Below are 16211 nucleotides of genomic sequence, written 5' to 3'. Positions count from 1 at the left end.
TGCAGTCTTTCAGCATCTCTTTTCTTTTTGTTTGTTTTTCCTAGGCTGATCTACAAAAGATGGCTAATTTCAGGAACAGATAGAAGACCTTAGGGGCTGATCCCTGAAATCAGTATTTCCCCTGGCCATTTCCAGTTTAGATTAGGGCAGCTAGGTGGCGCAGTGGATAGAATACTGGCAATGGAGTCAGGAGGACAGGAGTTCGAATTTGACCTCAGACATTGTCACTTACTAGCTGTGTGACCTGGGGCAAGTCACTTAACCCTGATTGCCTCTCATCCAGGGCCATCTCCAGATGGACCCAGATGGTTCTGGAGGGGAAAGTGAAGCTGGTGACTTAGCTCAAATTCAATTCATGTGCTTGTCGTGGCATCACCTCCCTGGTGTCGTGTTCTTCGAAAATGAAGGACAATCATTAGATTAGGCTCTCATGGTGATTTATTATTCCCATCACATTTACAGCTTCATCTCCAGATTACTAATGAATTTAAAACGTAGCTAGTTGTCTAGATTGAACACAATATTCCACATGTGGTCTGAAGGGGGAAGATTACAGAAGAAAAATCATTGTCACACACACACACACACACACACACACACACACACACACACACACGACCCCTTTTGCCATTCTTCTGAAAGAGAGGAATACTACAGTCTTTTTTTTCTCCTCTCTTTTGGTGATCTTTCCATTCTTGTGCTAAGTGTGCTTTGATGTCCATGGTTTCAGGAAGATATTACTGTTTTGGGACCTTGGTGTGGGTCTCTGGGGATGTGTGTGTGTATGTATGTGTGTGTAAGACAAAAAGACTTCATTTGCATAAGAGAGACTTCAGATAATCGAGAAACAGAGACAGAATCCTTTGCATACAGTCTTTAACCCAACTTGATAAAGGTCGCCTACAGTAGAACCCAACGGAGATTTTTTTCTGAGGAATGTCCCGAAGGCTCAGGGAAACACCTACCCGGATCCAGTGCGTTATTATCTAGGAAGATCGGAGTTAAGGCAGCATCCTAGCAACCAACTAACCTGTCCCCGGTCCCTGCTGCCTGCTAGCCCCCTCCCCGCGGCTGGCAGAGCAGAACCAGGCTAAGTGGCTCTGGGTCGTGTGGGCGGGGCCCGGTTCTTCGGGCTCCCCGGGAAGCTGGAGGGCTGCCAGTGAGGGGAGGGGCGCCGGCGGCCGAGCCCGGAGCCGCGCGGGCCCTTTAAGAGGGCTCGCCCCGCGCGGCGCCGCCAGGGTCTGCGCCTCTGCCAGTGGCTGCGGAGGCTCCAATGAGCGCCCCGGCGCCTCCCCGCCAGGCCCCGGGCCACGGAGCTCGGGCTTCTGCACTTGACGGCGATCGCATATAAAGCTCCCGAGGCGCGCGCTGCTCGGGGAGCCCCGGGTCGGAGCCGGGCCGGCGCAGCGTGCCCCGGAGCTGCGGCCCCTCGGCTGGGTGCAGCCAAGCCGCCGTGCCCGAGAGGAGGGGGCAGCGCTCTCGCCCCCGGCGCCATGCTCTGGCTAGCCATCCTCGCCCTGGCCCTCGCCGCCGGCGGCTCGGACCCCGAACAGGAGATTGTGGTCCCCGTCCGCCTGGACCCGGACATCAACGGGCGCCACTATTACCGGAGGGGTCCCGAAGACCCCGGGGACCAGAGACTCATCTTCCAGATCGCTGCCTTCCAGGAGGACTTCTACCTACACCTGGCTCCCGACGCCCAGTTTCTGGCGCCCGCCTTCGCCTCTGAGCACCTGGGGGTCTTCCCGGTCGGGGGGTCGGGGGGCTCTCCCGACCTCCGCCGCTGCTTCTACTCCGGGGATGTGAATGCCGAGCGGGACTCCTTTGCGGCCCTGAGCCTGTGCGGGGGTCTTCGCGGCGCCTTTGGCTACAGGGGCTCCGAGTATGTCATCAGCCCCCTGCCCAACGCCAGCGCGCCTGCGGCGCGGCGCAACAGCCAGGGCGCACACCTCCTCCAGCGCAGGAGCGCCCCGGGCCGGGCTCCGGGAGACCCCACCTCCCGCTGCGGCGTGGCTTCGGGCTGGAATCCAGGCATCCTGCGCTCCTTGAACCCCTATAAAGCCCTTCGGGGAGGCTCGGGTGAGAGCCGGCCACCCCGGAGAGCGGGGCGGGCCAAGCGTTTTGTATCCATCCCGCGCTACGTGGAAACACTAGTGGTGGCCGATGAGTCCATGGTGAAGTTCCACGGTGCGGACCTAGAACATTACCTGCTGACCCTGCTGGCCACTGCCGCGCGGCTCTACCGCCACCCCAGCATCCTCAACCCCATCAACATCGCGGTGGTCAAGGTGCTGGTCCTTGCGGACAGAGACAAGGGGCCCAAGGTCACGGGCAACGCAGCCATGACCTTGCGCAACTTTTGCGCCTGGCAGAAGAAACTTAACAAAGTAAGCGACAAGCACCCCGAATACTGGGACACTGCCATTCTCTTCACTCGGCAGGTGAGTAGGGTTGACTCCTCTTTAATCCTAGGTATTTCCGTTACCCCGGGGCTACTCGAAAGTTTCTTTTAATTACCTTTCTAATCCCCCACACATCTCCATTCAACTAATTGGTTTCTATTGTTTGCCTAAAGCCTTATTATCTGAGACCCAATCCAATTCTCTCAAGTTCTTTTTATAGTCACTTAATCCCAAAGGGTTTCCCAAAGAGTTAGGGGAGGAGAGAGAGGGAGGAAAGGGATTTCCGTTTATTTCTAAATCTCGCTACCATTTCAGTTTCTCCTTTGCTTCCGCCCTCCAACTAGGTTGAGTCCCCAGGTCACGTTTTGGCAACGCGCTTTAGGGAAGGTTGGTGCTTCTGGGAGGTGTTGCCCCAAGTGGCCAATCAGCGCTGGAGCAAACCAGGGAGCTCGGTGGGCTGGAATTTGGGAAAACTTGTTGGCTGGTCTCCAATTCTCACCGAGGCCGAGAGGAGGCGCTCTGAGGATGGTTGGTGGAGTTCTTTCAAGTACTGGAGCTATTAATGTGGGGGTGCAAAAGTCTTCACCCAGGCCGCTCTCCTTCCATTGGTCAATAGACGGGAGAATGAAAATCTCAGTGCCAATAAGTTGGGCCCTCTGCGTTGTTGGGCCAGTTGGGCATCCTTCTTGAATAGGATTCGAATGGAAAGAGTTGCTGGCAAGCTCTGTGTCTTCTGGGCGTCAGTCAATGCAAAAGGACAATTCCTTCCTAGGACTCTGAGAGCTCTGTCAGGGTCATGTCTTCAGCTGCTGCCTTTTCTTAAGTTGGCTTTTAGTGGGTGAGTCTGTTTCTTTCTCTGAAGGATGTGTCTGCTTAGAGCAGGATGTCTAGCTAATGCACCTGTTTGGGAGCTGAGGTGCCTGGGTCCTCCTTTAGAACTTCACTTGCAGTAGAAGTTGAAGAGGTTCCATCCGATGAGAATTCTCTGTGGCAGGCTCTGATCAGACTTTGGCTCAACAGGACACCATAATTTATGTCTTTTCTCATTGAAACTTTCTAGTCCTGCTTTTAATATCAAAGTAAAAAAAAACCTGCTGCCTTTGTGTCAGTGTTTGAAGTGGACAGATGAAAGAAACCAAAAGAAAACTTGTTTGGGAAGGTATAGTTAGGCAGAGGAGGAGGGGAGCGCCTGAAAGGGAACAAGAGATACTCATAGGTCAGAAAAGCTGGTCTGTGGTTTAGAACCTTCCGGTTTTGGTCTTTGAAATCCCCAGGCTTGACCAGGGGTTCTGCATTCTATCTACCTGTATCTTCAGGGAGCACCTACCAATCAGAACCAAATCTGACATTGCTTATGCTTGCAAGAACCCAACTCTTTCTTGAGGATTCCCATACATTGGAGGCTGACTCAGATCTTCTGTCTGTTGCAATCTTTGGTCGGTGACTTAACTATCACTATTGCTTCTCTCACTTCCTAAAGAAATGCTTCTTCTTCTTTTTTTTTTTTTTTTTTTTTTTGTGATTTAATTGGTATAGGCTAACTCCCAAGTGAACACACTTTCTCTATGAGAAATTCCTTCTACCAGTTCAAGAACTGGTAACTGTTCTGCAGTCGTCAGTCTTAAGAGAGTTACCTTTGGGTACCAAGAGGTTAAGTAACTTGCCCAGTATCATACAAGCCAGAAGGTGTCATAGGATGGGCTTGAATCTGTTTTCCTAATTTTTAGTGTCACTCTATATATTATGCTGTGCTTCCTGGTCATGACCAGAATATCTACATATAAGACCTTGCATTCTCCTAGCATTCTTCTTCCACCATCTGGTTTCTCTTGGGGGCTGCTTGGCCTGTGGAAGTTGTCTTACACAAATTCTTCCAGACTAGGAAAGTCTATTTGCTGCATCTGCAGGGTTCCTACACTACTGACTAATCTTGGGGGACCATAAAGGGAGTTTCTATGACCCATTCATAAAACCCATCTCTTCCTTCAGTTTTGTGAGAAATAAAGCAAGACCAAGAAGAGGATGCCTATAATGCACCAAGCAGCTATAGTTATTTTTGCTTCTGTGCTTTCAATTCATTAACTGTTGGCTGTCCCCTATGGAGGTCAGTCTTGTGCTCTAAAGCAATGGAGATCCTTTCTGTAATTCAGAACCAAAGCAGATTTTTTGGAACCAATTTGGAGAGCGCAAGTCCCTCAGGGAATTTAGACCATGTAAGACAGAAGGATCCTGTCCTTTGAAGAAAAGAAATCAAACTGAATGGATTGAGGGCTTCTCAGTGATGTGTTACACCCATGACTTGACCCCAGAATGTCATGTTGACCTTGCATAATGAATTCAAGATGCATGACCACTTTGGTCTAATGCTGGGGTTTACAGTGTATATGGCATTCCAAAGCTGCCTTTCCTCAGGAGTTGAGAGGAGAGAGAAACTGCTGGCTGTTTGGTCATCAAGGTATGTGCCTGAGACTAGAGTAACCCCCATTCCCAGCAAATATTTAGGGGTCTGCTGCATTCTAAGGGCCTTACCAAGCCCCTCATTCCTGAAACCTCCAGAGTCAGTACAGTATAATAAGAGAACTCATACCAAACACAGCTGTGTTTTCTGAACTCTGGCAGCTGAAGTCTTCACAGACTAGGGAATTGAGCCTACTACCAAAATACTCCACGATAAGAAGTGGAACTTGTGTTTTCCTTTGTGAGGATCACTTGCATTATTCAAGTCAAATGTATTAGTCCTCTGAGTTCTGTAGTACTTTGGACTCTGAGCAGCATATTTATATTTGGATGAATTCTTTTCTTTTCTCTCTCCTTTTTTAAAAAAGATAACAAACTTCAATACTAACTCATTGGAATGTTTTTCCTCCCTTGAGATTTTTATTCTTCTAGACAGAAACATCTGAACAAAACATTTGATGAAGTTGGATTTATTAAAGCGTGGTCTTCCCTTCCCTGCTTAGAATTGCCATATTTATGGTGAACTTTTTTGTATTCCAAGGGAATTATAAAAAATTGTCTGTGACCCCTATTTTTCTGAGATGGATCAGTGAGTTGACTGGCATGTTTAGGGTTCAAGTTCTTTCTCTTCTAAAGAAGATGTGCACAATAACTAGTGGGCTCCTAGGTACAAGAGATGACTGACTAAATTATAATTTTCTTGTAGTAGGAGCTTAATTTGAATAAAAGCCAAAGCCTCTAAGATGATGGGGTAGGTACCCAGGCAGAGGCTATTGTCTTTTTGGGCTGTGTGTAGCATGATCACTGGGAGGAGAAGACCTTGGAAGGATCTGGAGATATTTTGAATGATTGATTATAGAATAAACATATCAACAGATGGTGGTTTATATTCAGAGTGAAGACAGCTTGGTGGACAAATGTCACACATCTCATGTTGCAGAAGGAACCACAGATGTTCTCCTTGTGGTCATATTGTCAGAACTAACTTTTCTCCAATTTTGCAGTGACTAAAGACAGGTGGAGTCGTCCTCTGTCTTCAACCAGGTAAGGAGTAGCACTGCAGTTATTCTGAATGAAAATTTCCTTAAAGGGGAAAGGCTTTTTCATGTCCCTTTGGTATTTTGGAAAGTATGGAGTCACTGTTGACTCAGTTAGACCTGCTTATGTCTTATGCTTTTACTTCAGGCTAAACATTAATCTTATGCCTCATAGGCAGACCATTATTAAAGCTTGCTGCTTACCAACCTCTGTCGATTTTCCATATAACCATTGTAAGCTTGACCTAAAGGGGTTGGCAGTGTGAAGTTCTCTGCTTCCCTGGGTGCTTGTTGGGAAGGGGGGAGGGAATAACATGTATAAATCAACTGTTATGGGCCAGGCACTGTGCTAATCACTTTTTATAAATATTCCTCATTTGATCCCCACAACAACTCTATGAGGGTGGATGCTTTATTATCTTCATTATTTTAGGGTGGCATAGTAGATAGAGTACCAGTCCTGAAGTCAGTAGTAACCTTAGTTCAAATCTGTTCTCAGTCACTTACTGTCTGTGTGACCCTGGGCAAATCACTTAATCCCAATCACCTATCTCCTCCCCCCGCAAAATCATCTCCATTTTACGGTTAAGGAGATTGAGGTAAATAGAAGTTAAGTGACTTGATCAGGGTCACACAGCTAGTGAGTGTCTGAAACTACTCAGGTCTTCTTGACTTCAGGTCCAGGGCTCTATCCAATGTGCTACCAGCTGTCTCTGTTGAAGAGTCCAATGGGAAAGGGACTAAATTTTCTACTTAATTGGAAATGTTTAGGTTTGGTCCTTTACCATCTTCCCCGAAACAGTCATCATTACCAATTATTACTTAGAATTGGCATTCTCTGTACTAGGAAATCTCAGGTTTCTATTTGTTCCTTCTTTTCTTTTCTTAGATTGATCAATATAATTTTGTTTCTCCCCCTCCCCTCCCCTCCCCTTCTCTCCTCCCCTCTCCTCTTTGCCTCCCTTCCTCCATCCCCCTTTTATTTTTTTTTTTGATTTTTGCAAAGCAATGGGTTTAAGTGACTTGTCCAAGGTCACAGAGCTAAGTAATTATTAAGTGCCTGAGGCAGATTTGAACTCAGGTCCTCCTGACTTCAGGGCCAGCACTCTATCCACTGCACCACCAAGCTGCCTCTTCTCTTTTTTTCCCCTCTCCCCTTCCCTTTTCTTCCCTTCCCTTGTCTTTTTCTCTTTTCTTCTCCTCTTCTCTATTTCTTTTCTCTTCTCTTTAACTTCCTAACTTTCTTCCATTTTTCTTTCATTTTATTTTGTTCATCCTTTCATTCATTCCTTCTCTCCTTGTCTTTGCTAGACTTGTGCTTACCTTCTCATTTATCATGAGAGAATATGTAGTAGTAGGAGCTTGTTGTAGCCATCTGTGTTTTGTTGCTATTGCTTAGTCATTTTCATTTGTGTCTGATTTTCATTCTTGGCAGAGATAATGGAGTGGTTTCCTATTTCCTTCTCTAGCTCATTTTACAAATGAGGAAACTGAGGCAAAAAGGGATGTGACTTCCCTAGGGTCACACAACTAGCAAATGTCAGATTGGATTTGAACTCAGGTCTTCCTGACTATGCCTGGTGCTCTATCTGATGCCCCACCTCACTTCCCTTAGCTTTTTGTTTTTCTTATGAGATTAGAATACAAACTGTGTTTTTGGATTTTTTATGATACTTGGGACATGGCCTTACACATGGTTCAGTTAGTACTCAGTGACTGTTGAATGATTCAGTGGTAGCTTTGGGTGACCTTCTTTCTTGTCAGGGTTTATACTTCTACTCATGCCCTTGGTTTCATCTCTTCCTCTGGGAGCTTTTCCTGGAGGGGCTTATTCTCCCTACCTCTTATCTTATTTTTGGTCTCTCTCTATTCATTCCCTTCCCCCTGTTTAAAAACATACTCACGTGCTTCCCTTCTCATCTTTAAAAGAAAAGAAAGGAAAACAAAAAACCTTCACTTGACCTTTCCATCTTCTCACTGTCCAACTCTTAAGAAGAGTTGCCTACTTTCTATCTTTACCATCCATTTATCTTTTGCCTTTTGACCCCAGTACTAGGTGGCACAGTAGATGGAGCACTGGGCCTGGAGTCAGGAAGACTCCTTCCTGAGTTCAAATTTGTCCTGAGACTAACTGGGTAAGTTACTTAATCCTATTTGCCTCAGTTTCCTCATCTGTATCATGAACTGGAAAAGAAAATTTCAAATCACTGTATTTCTGCTATAAAAACCCAAATGGAGTAATAAAGAACTGGACATGCCTGAAAATGTATTGAACAACAACTTTACTGAAACTAATCTTTTGAAGATTACCAATGATTTCATCTTTGAAATTGGCTGGCATTATTCTCTATGTCCTCTGAGTAGCTTTTGTCATCCTCAGTGCTCTCTCTTTTCCTGGGCTTCTGTGACACTGCTCTCTCCCACTTCTCGGTTTCAATCTTCCTGCTGGGCCTGGTGTGTAGTCCCTGTTACTGGGGAATCTGAAGCTGGTAGATGTTTGGGTGTCTACAATTTCTTGAGCTCACAGGAGTGAAGAGTCACTAGGTAGGGCAAATTAGTTCAGACTGGAAAAAGGGAGTAGGTTAAAGCTTCTATGTCAATGGGATCAAGCCTGGGAAAGAGCACTGTTGTACTGGCCTGGGCAAAATAGGGAGATCCAATCTTAAGACCCCCCCCCCCCAACCAAACCAAACCAAACCAAACCAAAACTTCCTTGTAAAGACACAGTTCTAAACATGCCACTGCTCTGTTCAAAGAACTTTAATAGATTTCTTTTACCTCCTAGATAAAATGCAGATCCTGTAGATTGGAATTTAAAGCTCTTTGTAATCTATCTTCTTTAGTCTGGTTTCCTTCAATGGACATCCCATTTCCTACTCAGGTACATTCATATTTGCCTTGTTCCATTCTTTGAATGCACTCCCTCTCTATCTTTTGTAATTTTCATCTTCCCCCAAGGCTTAGATCAGGGTCCACTTTCTCCCTGAAGCCTTCATTCGTCTCTTCTTCTCCCCCTGCCCATTTCTAGGATTTTCTTCCTTTCCAGATTACTTTATTACATATTTTACCTCTGTATGTGTTATATTCTGATAAGGCTGGGGTTTTGTCTTAGTGTTCCCAGCTTCCAGTCCTGTGTCACGCACAAAGTCAATGTTTAATAACTATTTGATATTGTTTGGGTACTCCTATACCTTTCTCCCCCTTCAACAGATCATTTACTTAACTCTCCAGGGTTGAGTCAGCCTGTTGAGTGAAGGGGGATGGGTTGAGGTCTGGGGCCTTTTTGGCACTTGAGAAAGTGAACTGGGCACTCTGCCACTGGGGCCCGTACCAAAGACTCCAGGGAAAGGAGGGGCTCAGGAGAACAGCTTGTTTAATCCATCCCTGAAGTTAGCAGATGAGGTTCACTGCAGTAAACGGGGTCAGTGTGTCAGTACAGGTGTTGGGCAAGAAGCCAGGAACTTGGCTAACTGGAGAAGCATGGATACTTTGCAGAGACTATGCTTACTGCTTAATCCTTCCATTCCTTTCTCCCCAGGACTCAACCCTCAGCTTTTTAACCAGCACCAGCTTGTATATGGGGAGGAGAGTGAGGAGGGGAGGGGAGATCAGATCAGGGGAGGGGAAACTCATAAGTTTCTGATTTCCCATCTTACTTTGTTGTCCAAGAACAAGGTCAAGGGGGCATTCCTTAATAGATGCCTTTACAGACCAACCCATCTTTGGTGTTCACCCTTGCCAAAGTGCTTTCCCAGTGGACACTTGGGCTGTTCTTCATTTTTCATTTTCTCACTGCAGTGATATTTGCTGTTTTATTTATTTCAACCTCTTCCCTATGGTATCATTCTGAATACCAGTGATTTAAATGCCACTGAAATCAAATCCTCTAATAGAAGTAACTTAATCCTATTCTTTGAGTTGAATTATCTGTCTTCCATTTTCCTATTCCCTCCAACCCTAGTTAGCAAAGACTTATAGATTTTTTTCTTCTAATAAGCAATGGCCATCCTTCCTTAAAAATTACAAATAGCAAAAGGGAATGTGATTTTGGGGCTTGGATTAGGAAATGTAAAAATGTTGGGTAGAAATCCAAATTGGAATGAATTGAAGAGGAATATATACTTGGACATTCTAATGTCTAACTGGAAGGAGAATCCCTAAGTAGGGCACATTACTGGGGATGGAAATTCCTCCCCCCCTAACATTTTAGTACAAGTGAAATAGAAAACTAGCTAAGTGAATGAATAAATCAATAGGAATTTATTAAACTTATGATATTTACCAGAGACTATGCTAGACTCTGGGGCGTAAAAATATAAATGTGATTGGCATAGTAGTACCTGGTACACAAGTGGCACACTAAATAGTTGCTTAATAACTGACTAATCTCAAGGATCTTAGATTCTATTGGGGGAAACAGGATAATATACAAAATAAAAGTAACTTTGGGGGGATGCACTAACAATTAGAGGAATCAGAAAAGACCTCTTGATGGATGTGATATTTGAGGGACTAAGGTTCCAAGAGTCAGAGAAGGGGAGGAAGAGTATCCAAGAAATGAATGGGACACTACCTATACAAAGGCATGGAGGTCAGAGATGAGGTATTGTATCTGGAAAACAGAAAGGAGGCCAGTTTGGTTGAATTATAGAGGTTGTAAGAAGGAATAATGTGTCATCAGCCTAGTAGACTAGAAGCAAAACTGAGAAGGGTTTTATATGTGAGAAGCATTTTGTATTTTATCCTAGAGGTAATTAAGAATTACTGAAGTTTCTTGAACAGGGGATTGACAGAAGATCATAGAATGACAGATCTTAAGGTTGGGACCTCAGTGACCATTTAGTCTAATAGTTTTGTTTTATAAGGGAGGAAATTGAGGCCCAAGGAAGCTTAGTGATCTTCCAAGGTCTCACAAGTAATGAGAACTGGATGTGTGATGGTCACAATGAGACTTTAGGAATAGCAATTTGGGAGCTGGAATTAGGGAGATGAATGAAGGAGAGAGAACTGGGAGGGAGGTCAAGAAGATAGAATTTATAAGAGTTGGCAAATGATTGGATATGGAGGTTAGGGAAGTGGGATAAAAAATTGACAATGTTTGAGGTTGTGAACCAGTATGACCAGGAATATCTTTAATAGAAACTAGGAAGTTAGCAAGAAAACTAGGTTCTAGAGAATTAATAGGCTAGGGAAGTGGTGATGGGTAGAAGAGAAAGCTTTAGATAAGCGTGGTTGCCTGATGTAGATGGTCTGTCTTGATATGTTAGAAATTAGTTGGCTCCATTCAATCAATTTATTATATTGATATTACTCTGGGTGGTGGATATTACTCTGCAAAAGTGGTCCTTTATATGTATAATCTAGGATCACTCTGATTCCTGGAATTAATTTTCTTTGCCAAAATTTGTTCAAATCAGTGGCCATGGTCAGTTTCTCAGACTTACTTCCTTTTGGAAGAGTAGAAGAGAAGAAACAAAAATCTATTAAGTTTTTGCTTCAGGGCCTTATAAATTAAATGATGAGTCCATTAATTCAATTCCACCAACATTTTTTTAGACACTTTCCTTAATGAATGAATAAATGAATGAAAGCCCTTGCTATGAACCAAGTACTATATTAAGTGCTAGAAACACAAATTCAAATGAGCAATAGTTTTTATTGTCAAGGAGCTTCCATTTTAATGGGAGAAATGATACATATGGGAATGATGCCAAGGAAGTGAATTTTAGTTTGGGAAGTCACAGAGATGATCAACTGATCTACAGGAGACTTGATTAACATACTTTTTTCAGAAGTAATGGTCTTATTGATTTGATTATTGTGTGTAGAGCAAAAGGTGGACAGGGAAGAGAATAAGTTCTTGGCAGAAGAGAAGATGACAAGATAACCCCTGGTCTAGATGGAATGTTAAGCATTTTCTGATCCTTACAGGCTAGACATAATGGACCAGGCGAATCTGTACACACTCATTCACTCATCACTCAAGACAGCTCTACCCCAAGGCAGTAGTTCCAAAGTTGTGAGTAGCTTAATTTACCATCCTAGATGCTGAAGATTTAGTAGAACATGAGTTCTGGAAGTTAGAAAAGACTTTGAGAACTGGACTGAGACTGAAGGTAATTTTTCATCTGAGGACCAGTCTGACTAAATTTAGAGAGGTTTGTCACCTGCAGACTACTGTAGGGGGATCAGTTTTTCCATGGCTAGCAACTCGGGAAAACCATTCTGTAAGTAAGAAGACCTGTCAGTTCAGTCTACTTTTTAGCCCACAATTAAGGGCCTACTATGTTGGTCTGATCATGAAATAAGATAATATTTGCAGAGCATTTGGCTTGGTATATTAAGATTTTTTTTTTTTTAGATTTTTTTCAAGGCAGTGGGGTTAAGTGGTTTGCCCAAGGCCACACAGCTAGGTAATTATTAAGTGTCTGAGGTCAGATTTGAACCCAGGTACTCCTGACTCCAAGGCCGGCACTCTATCCACTGCTCCACCTAGCCACCCCTGGCTTGGTATATTTAGAAAGATTTTATTTATTTTGAGTTTTACATTTCCACCCCCCCCCCCCAATCTTGCTTCCCTCCACCCACCCCCACAGAAGGCAGTCTGTTAGTCTTTACATTGTTTCCATGGTATATATTGATCTAAGTTGAATGTGATTAGAGAGAGAAATCATATCCTTAAAGGAAGAAAAATAAAGTATAAGAGATAGCAAAATTACATGATAAAAAAGTTTTTTCTTCTAATTTAAAGTTAATAGTCTTTGGTCTTTGTTTAAACTCCACAATTCTTTTTCTGGATGCAGATGGTATTCTCCATTGCAGACAGCCCCAAATTGTCCCTGATTGTTGAACTGATGGAATGAGCGAGTCCATCAAGGTTGATCATCACCCCCATGTTGCTGTTAGGGTCCACAATGTTTTTCTGGTTCTGCTCATCTCACTCAACATCAGTTCATGCAAATCCTTCTAGACTGCCCTGATTTACCATCCCTCCTGGTTTCTAATAGACAATAGTGTTCCATGACATACATATACCACAGTTTATTAAGCCATTACCTAATTTAAAGACATTTACTTAATTTCCAATTCTTTGCCACTACAAACAGGGATGCTATGAATATTTTTTGTATAACTGATGTTTTTCCCCTTTTTCATGATCCCTTCTGGGTATAGACCCAGTAGTGGTATTGCTGGATCACTCTTTGAACATAATTCCAAACTGCTCTCCAGAAAGGTTGTATTTGTGTCCCAGATTTCCAACATCCCTTCCAACATTGGTCATTGTTGTTTCTGGTCATAATGACCTGGTATAGTTAGACAGTTATTGATTTACATATATTCGCATTATGTAAATTATACTTTATGGAAAGAATTTTGAAAGAAATTTGGATTCCGAGAGAGAGAGAGAGAGAGAGAGAGAGAGAGAGAGAGAATACAGTATTATACAATAAAATTAACATAGGGTTCTGGAGAGCAGTTTGGAATTACACTACCCTGAAGAGATTATGAAAAAGGGGAAAAACATCACTTGTACAAAAATATTCATAGCAGCCCTGTTTGTGGTGACAAAGAATTGGAAATTAAGTAAATGTCCTGTAGTAGACTGTAGACTTCTACAGTCTAATGGAGATACTTTTCAAACAATTATGTACATAGAAGATTTGTAGAGGACATATTGGAGATTTTAGTTCAATAAAGGGAATAATAATAAAGGGAAGGTATTAGCATTAAGGGAGACTAGGAAAGGCTATCTGCAGAAAGTGGGACTTCACTGAGACTTGAAGGGATCCAGAAAAATGAGAAGGTTATGAGAAAGGAGAGGGTTCAGACCAGGGAAAATTCCCAGAGATGGTAGATGGAGTATCTTATGTAAGACATAGTAAGGAGGTCAATGCTACTGGATTACCAAGTATATGGTGGGTTGGAGTGGATTAGCAATAAGAAGGCTAGAAAATAGAGAAGACTAGAAAGGGGCTAGGATATGAAGGCTTTTAAAGTCAAACAGGATTTTAGATGTGATCATGGAGGCAACTGGGACCAATTGGAGGTAATTGAATGGGGAAATGGTGGTGACATGGTGGGACTTGTGTTTTAGGAAGATTAGTTTGAATGAATGGAGGATGGGTTGGAGGGGTGAGAGATGGGGAAAGGAGACCAAATTGTAGGTTATAGAAATAGTTCAAATGTGAGGTGATGAGGGTTTATACTAGGGTTCTGGAAGTGTCAGAGGAGAGAAGAGGATGTATATAAGAGATGTTGGGAAGGGTAGAAATGATAGAAAGTTGAAAGCTAGTTCAAGGTGGTGAGAAAATGAGTCTAAAATGACACCTTGGTTGGAAGCCTGACTGATTGGGAGATACTTACTTGAAGTAATGGAATAGATAGGAAGAGAGGAGGGTTTTTGGGGGGTGGACAGAAAGATAATGAGTTCAGTTTTGATATGTTTTGAGGGATTCAGAATTACTGGGGTAAATCATAAGAATGCATAGTTGACTACGTGGTATGGTGGATAGAGCTCAGGACTTGAAATCTGGTAGATAAACTCTTGAATCTGTAAAGATCAAAAGAGCTAACATATCTAGCGATAATAGAAATGGATGACCAGAAGTGTTTGCTAGGATGGGAATGTGCTGGAGAAAGAATGTGTGGGAATCCTGAGAAAGATGGGTTATGCTGATGAACAGATTGTAACCAAATAAAAGTAGCCTTTGGAAAATGATGATTCAGAGTTGTCTGGATTTCCTGGTCACCAGAAGTAAGTGGATGAGGCAGGAACAGTGGGAGTTCTTAGATGAGATGGAAAAACCATCCTGTCTGGACTATTTCTGATGGGCTATCCTGAAAAGGGGACAGCAGCAGTAGCAGGGAAGATAAATGGTAAATGAAACAAGCAGGAGGATTTTCAGGGAATGTTCCTGCTAACACATGGGAGTCATAACAGATTCCATTCCTGAAGACCTGGGGCTAGACTGAAGGGGTTAAAGAAATCAGAGTGCATCTGGAGTTCTGTCTAGATGGATGGAGGCATTCAATGCTGTAAAGTGAGGAAGAACTGGAAACGGCTGTTTCTGAGGCTCTGTACCACTGCCATAGGTGATGAGAGCAAACAAGCCTTGTGCTTGTCTGTCATATCTCCCTGATGCAGGGGGATCCAGAGCCTGGGCCCCAAACCCTTGCCGTTCTCCATGATGACGTGAATTGTTGATGGACAACAGAGCTCAGCTGGACTCTAGCCCTCACAAAATTGGCTGGACTTTTCCTTACAACCTGTTTTAAGCTATGGGAACAGGAATTTCTTGATGGAAAGAACAGGTTGCTCACCAGCCAGGAAAGCTCTTGTGGTAGAACAGGAAAACCTCTTTTCCTCCCTTCAGTACCCTGAGGTTGCTTCTAGAAACAAATCTTGGTTGATTTGTTCTAATATAAGAGGCAGAGCATGGAAATAATCCCCAAATCTCTGATATTTGGTTTGGGAGCACATTGTGTTATCATTTTGTTTAGTTCTATCAGCATATTTAATCTTAGCAGAATTCATTAGGGCAACATGAGAAGTGATTATTATTCCATCCATGTGCCAAGCTTTCTTTTGTCTCTTTATTTCCCACTGTCCTCATTTGCACCTGCCTGCATTATTGCAATATTTTCCTTACAAGCTGTCCTATTCTGTTCTCCCGTGCCTCTAATCCTCTTTTTTAGGAAAGAAGAAAAGAGGGGAGAAGAAAATAAGGAAGGAAGGAAAGAGGTAGGGAAGGGAAGAAAGAAGGAGAGAGGGAAAGAAGGAAGGGAGAGGGAAAGAAGGAAGGGAGAAGGAAGAAGGTAATGAGCAGAATGGGAAAGAGGTGGGAGGGAAGGAAGGAAGGAAGGAAAGAGAAAAGGAAAGAAGGAAGGAAAGGAAGAAAGAAAATAAGGAAGAAAGAAGGTGGGAAGAGGGGAGAAAGGGAAGGGAGGGAGGGAAGGAAGGATGGAGGAAGGAAAGGCAGGATAGAGAAAGGGAAGGTGGGAAGATAGAAAGGAGGGAAGAGAGGGAAGGAGGGAGGGAAGGAAGTGGTGAAAGAGGGGAAGCAAAAACACTTATTAAATGTTTACTGTGTGCCATCAAATATCTCATTTAATTCTAACAACCCTGGGAGTTAGGTGTGATTATTATCATTCCTATTTTACAGTTGAGAAACCTGACATAACTTCTGGCTTTATAGCAGCCCCCAAAATCTTTTGTTCTATATAGGTCTTAACACTTTCCTGCTCAACAATCCTAAGTGACTCCTTATTTCCCAATATCAACTTTTCTGCCTAGCTTTCAAGGTTCTCCCTTATT

At 43.5% G+C, this 16211-nt stretch overlaps 1 protein-coding gene across 1 annotated transcript in view; it reads left to right on the top strand.

Annotated features, from left to right (window-relative positions):
* Positions 1 to 1493: 1493 nt before the first annotated feature.
* Positions 1494 to 16211, top strand: part of ADAMTS15 (ADAM metallopeptidase with thrombospondin type 1 motif 15) — a 37448-nt gene continuing 22730 nt past the window's right edge. Inside the window, exon 1 of the mRNA XM_074216289.1 lies at positions 1494 to 2441. Coding sequence (XP_074072390.1) covers positions 1494 to 2441 — 948 coding nt within the window. The remainder of the gene's footprint in view (positions 2442 to 16211) is intronic.

Source organism: Macrotis lagotis, chromosome 1 (assembly GCF_037893015.1).
Source record: "Macrotis lagotis isolate mMagLag1 chromosome 1, bilby.v1.9.chrom.fasta, whole genome shotgun sequence".
In the NCBI taxonomy this organism is placed as follows: Eukaryota; Metazoa; Chordata; class Mammalia; order Peramelemorphia; family Peramelidae; genus Macrotis; species Macrotis lagotis.
Note: the sequence above shows the minus strand (reverse complement) of the source record. Positions and strands in the feature narration are given on the sequence as shown.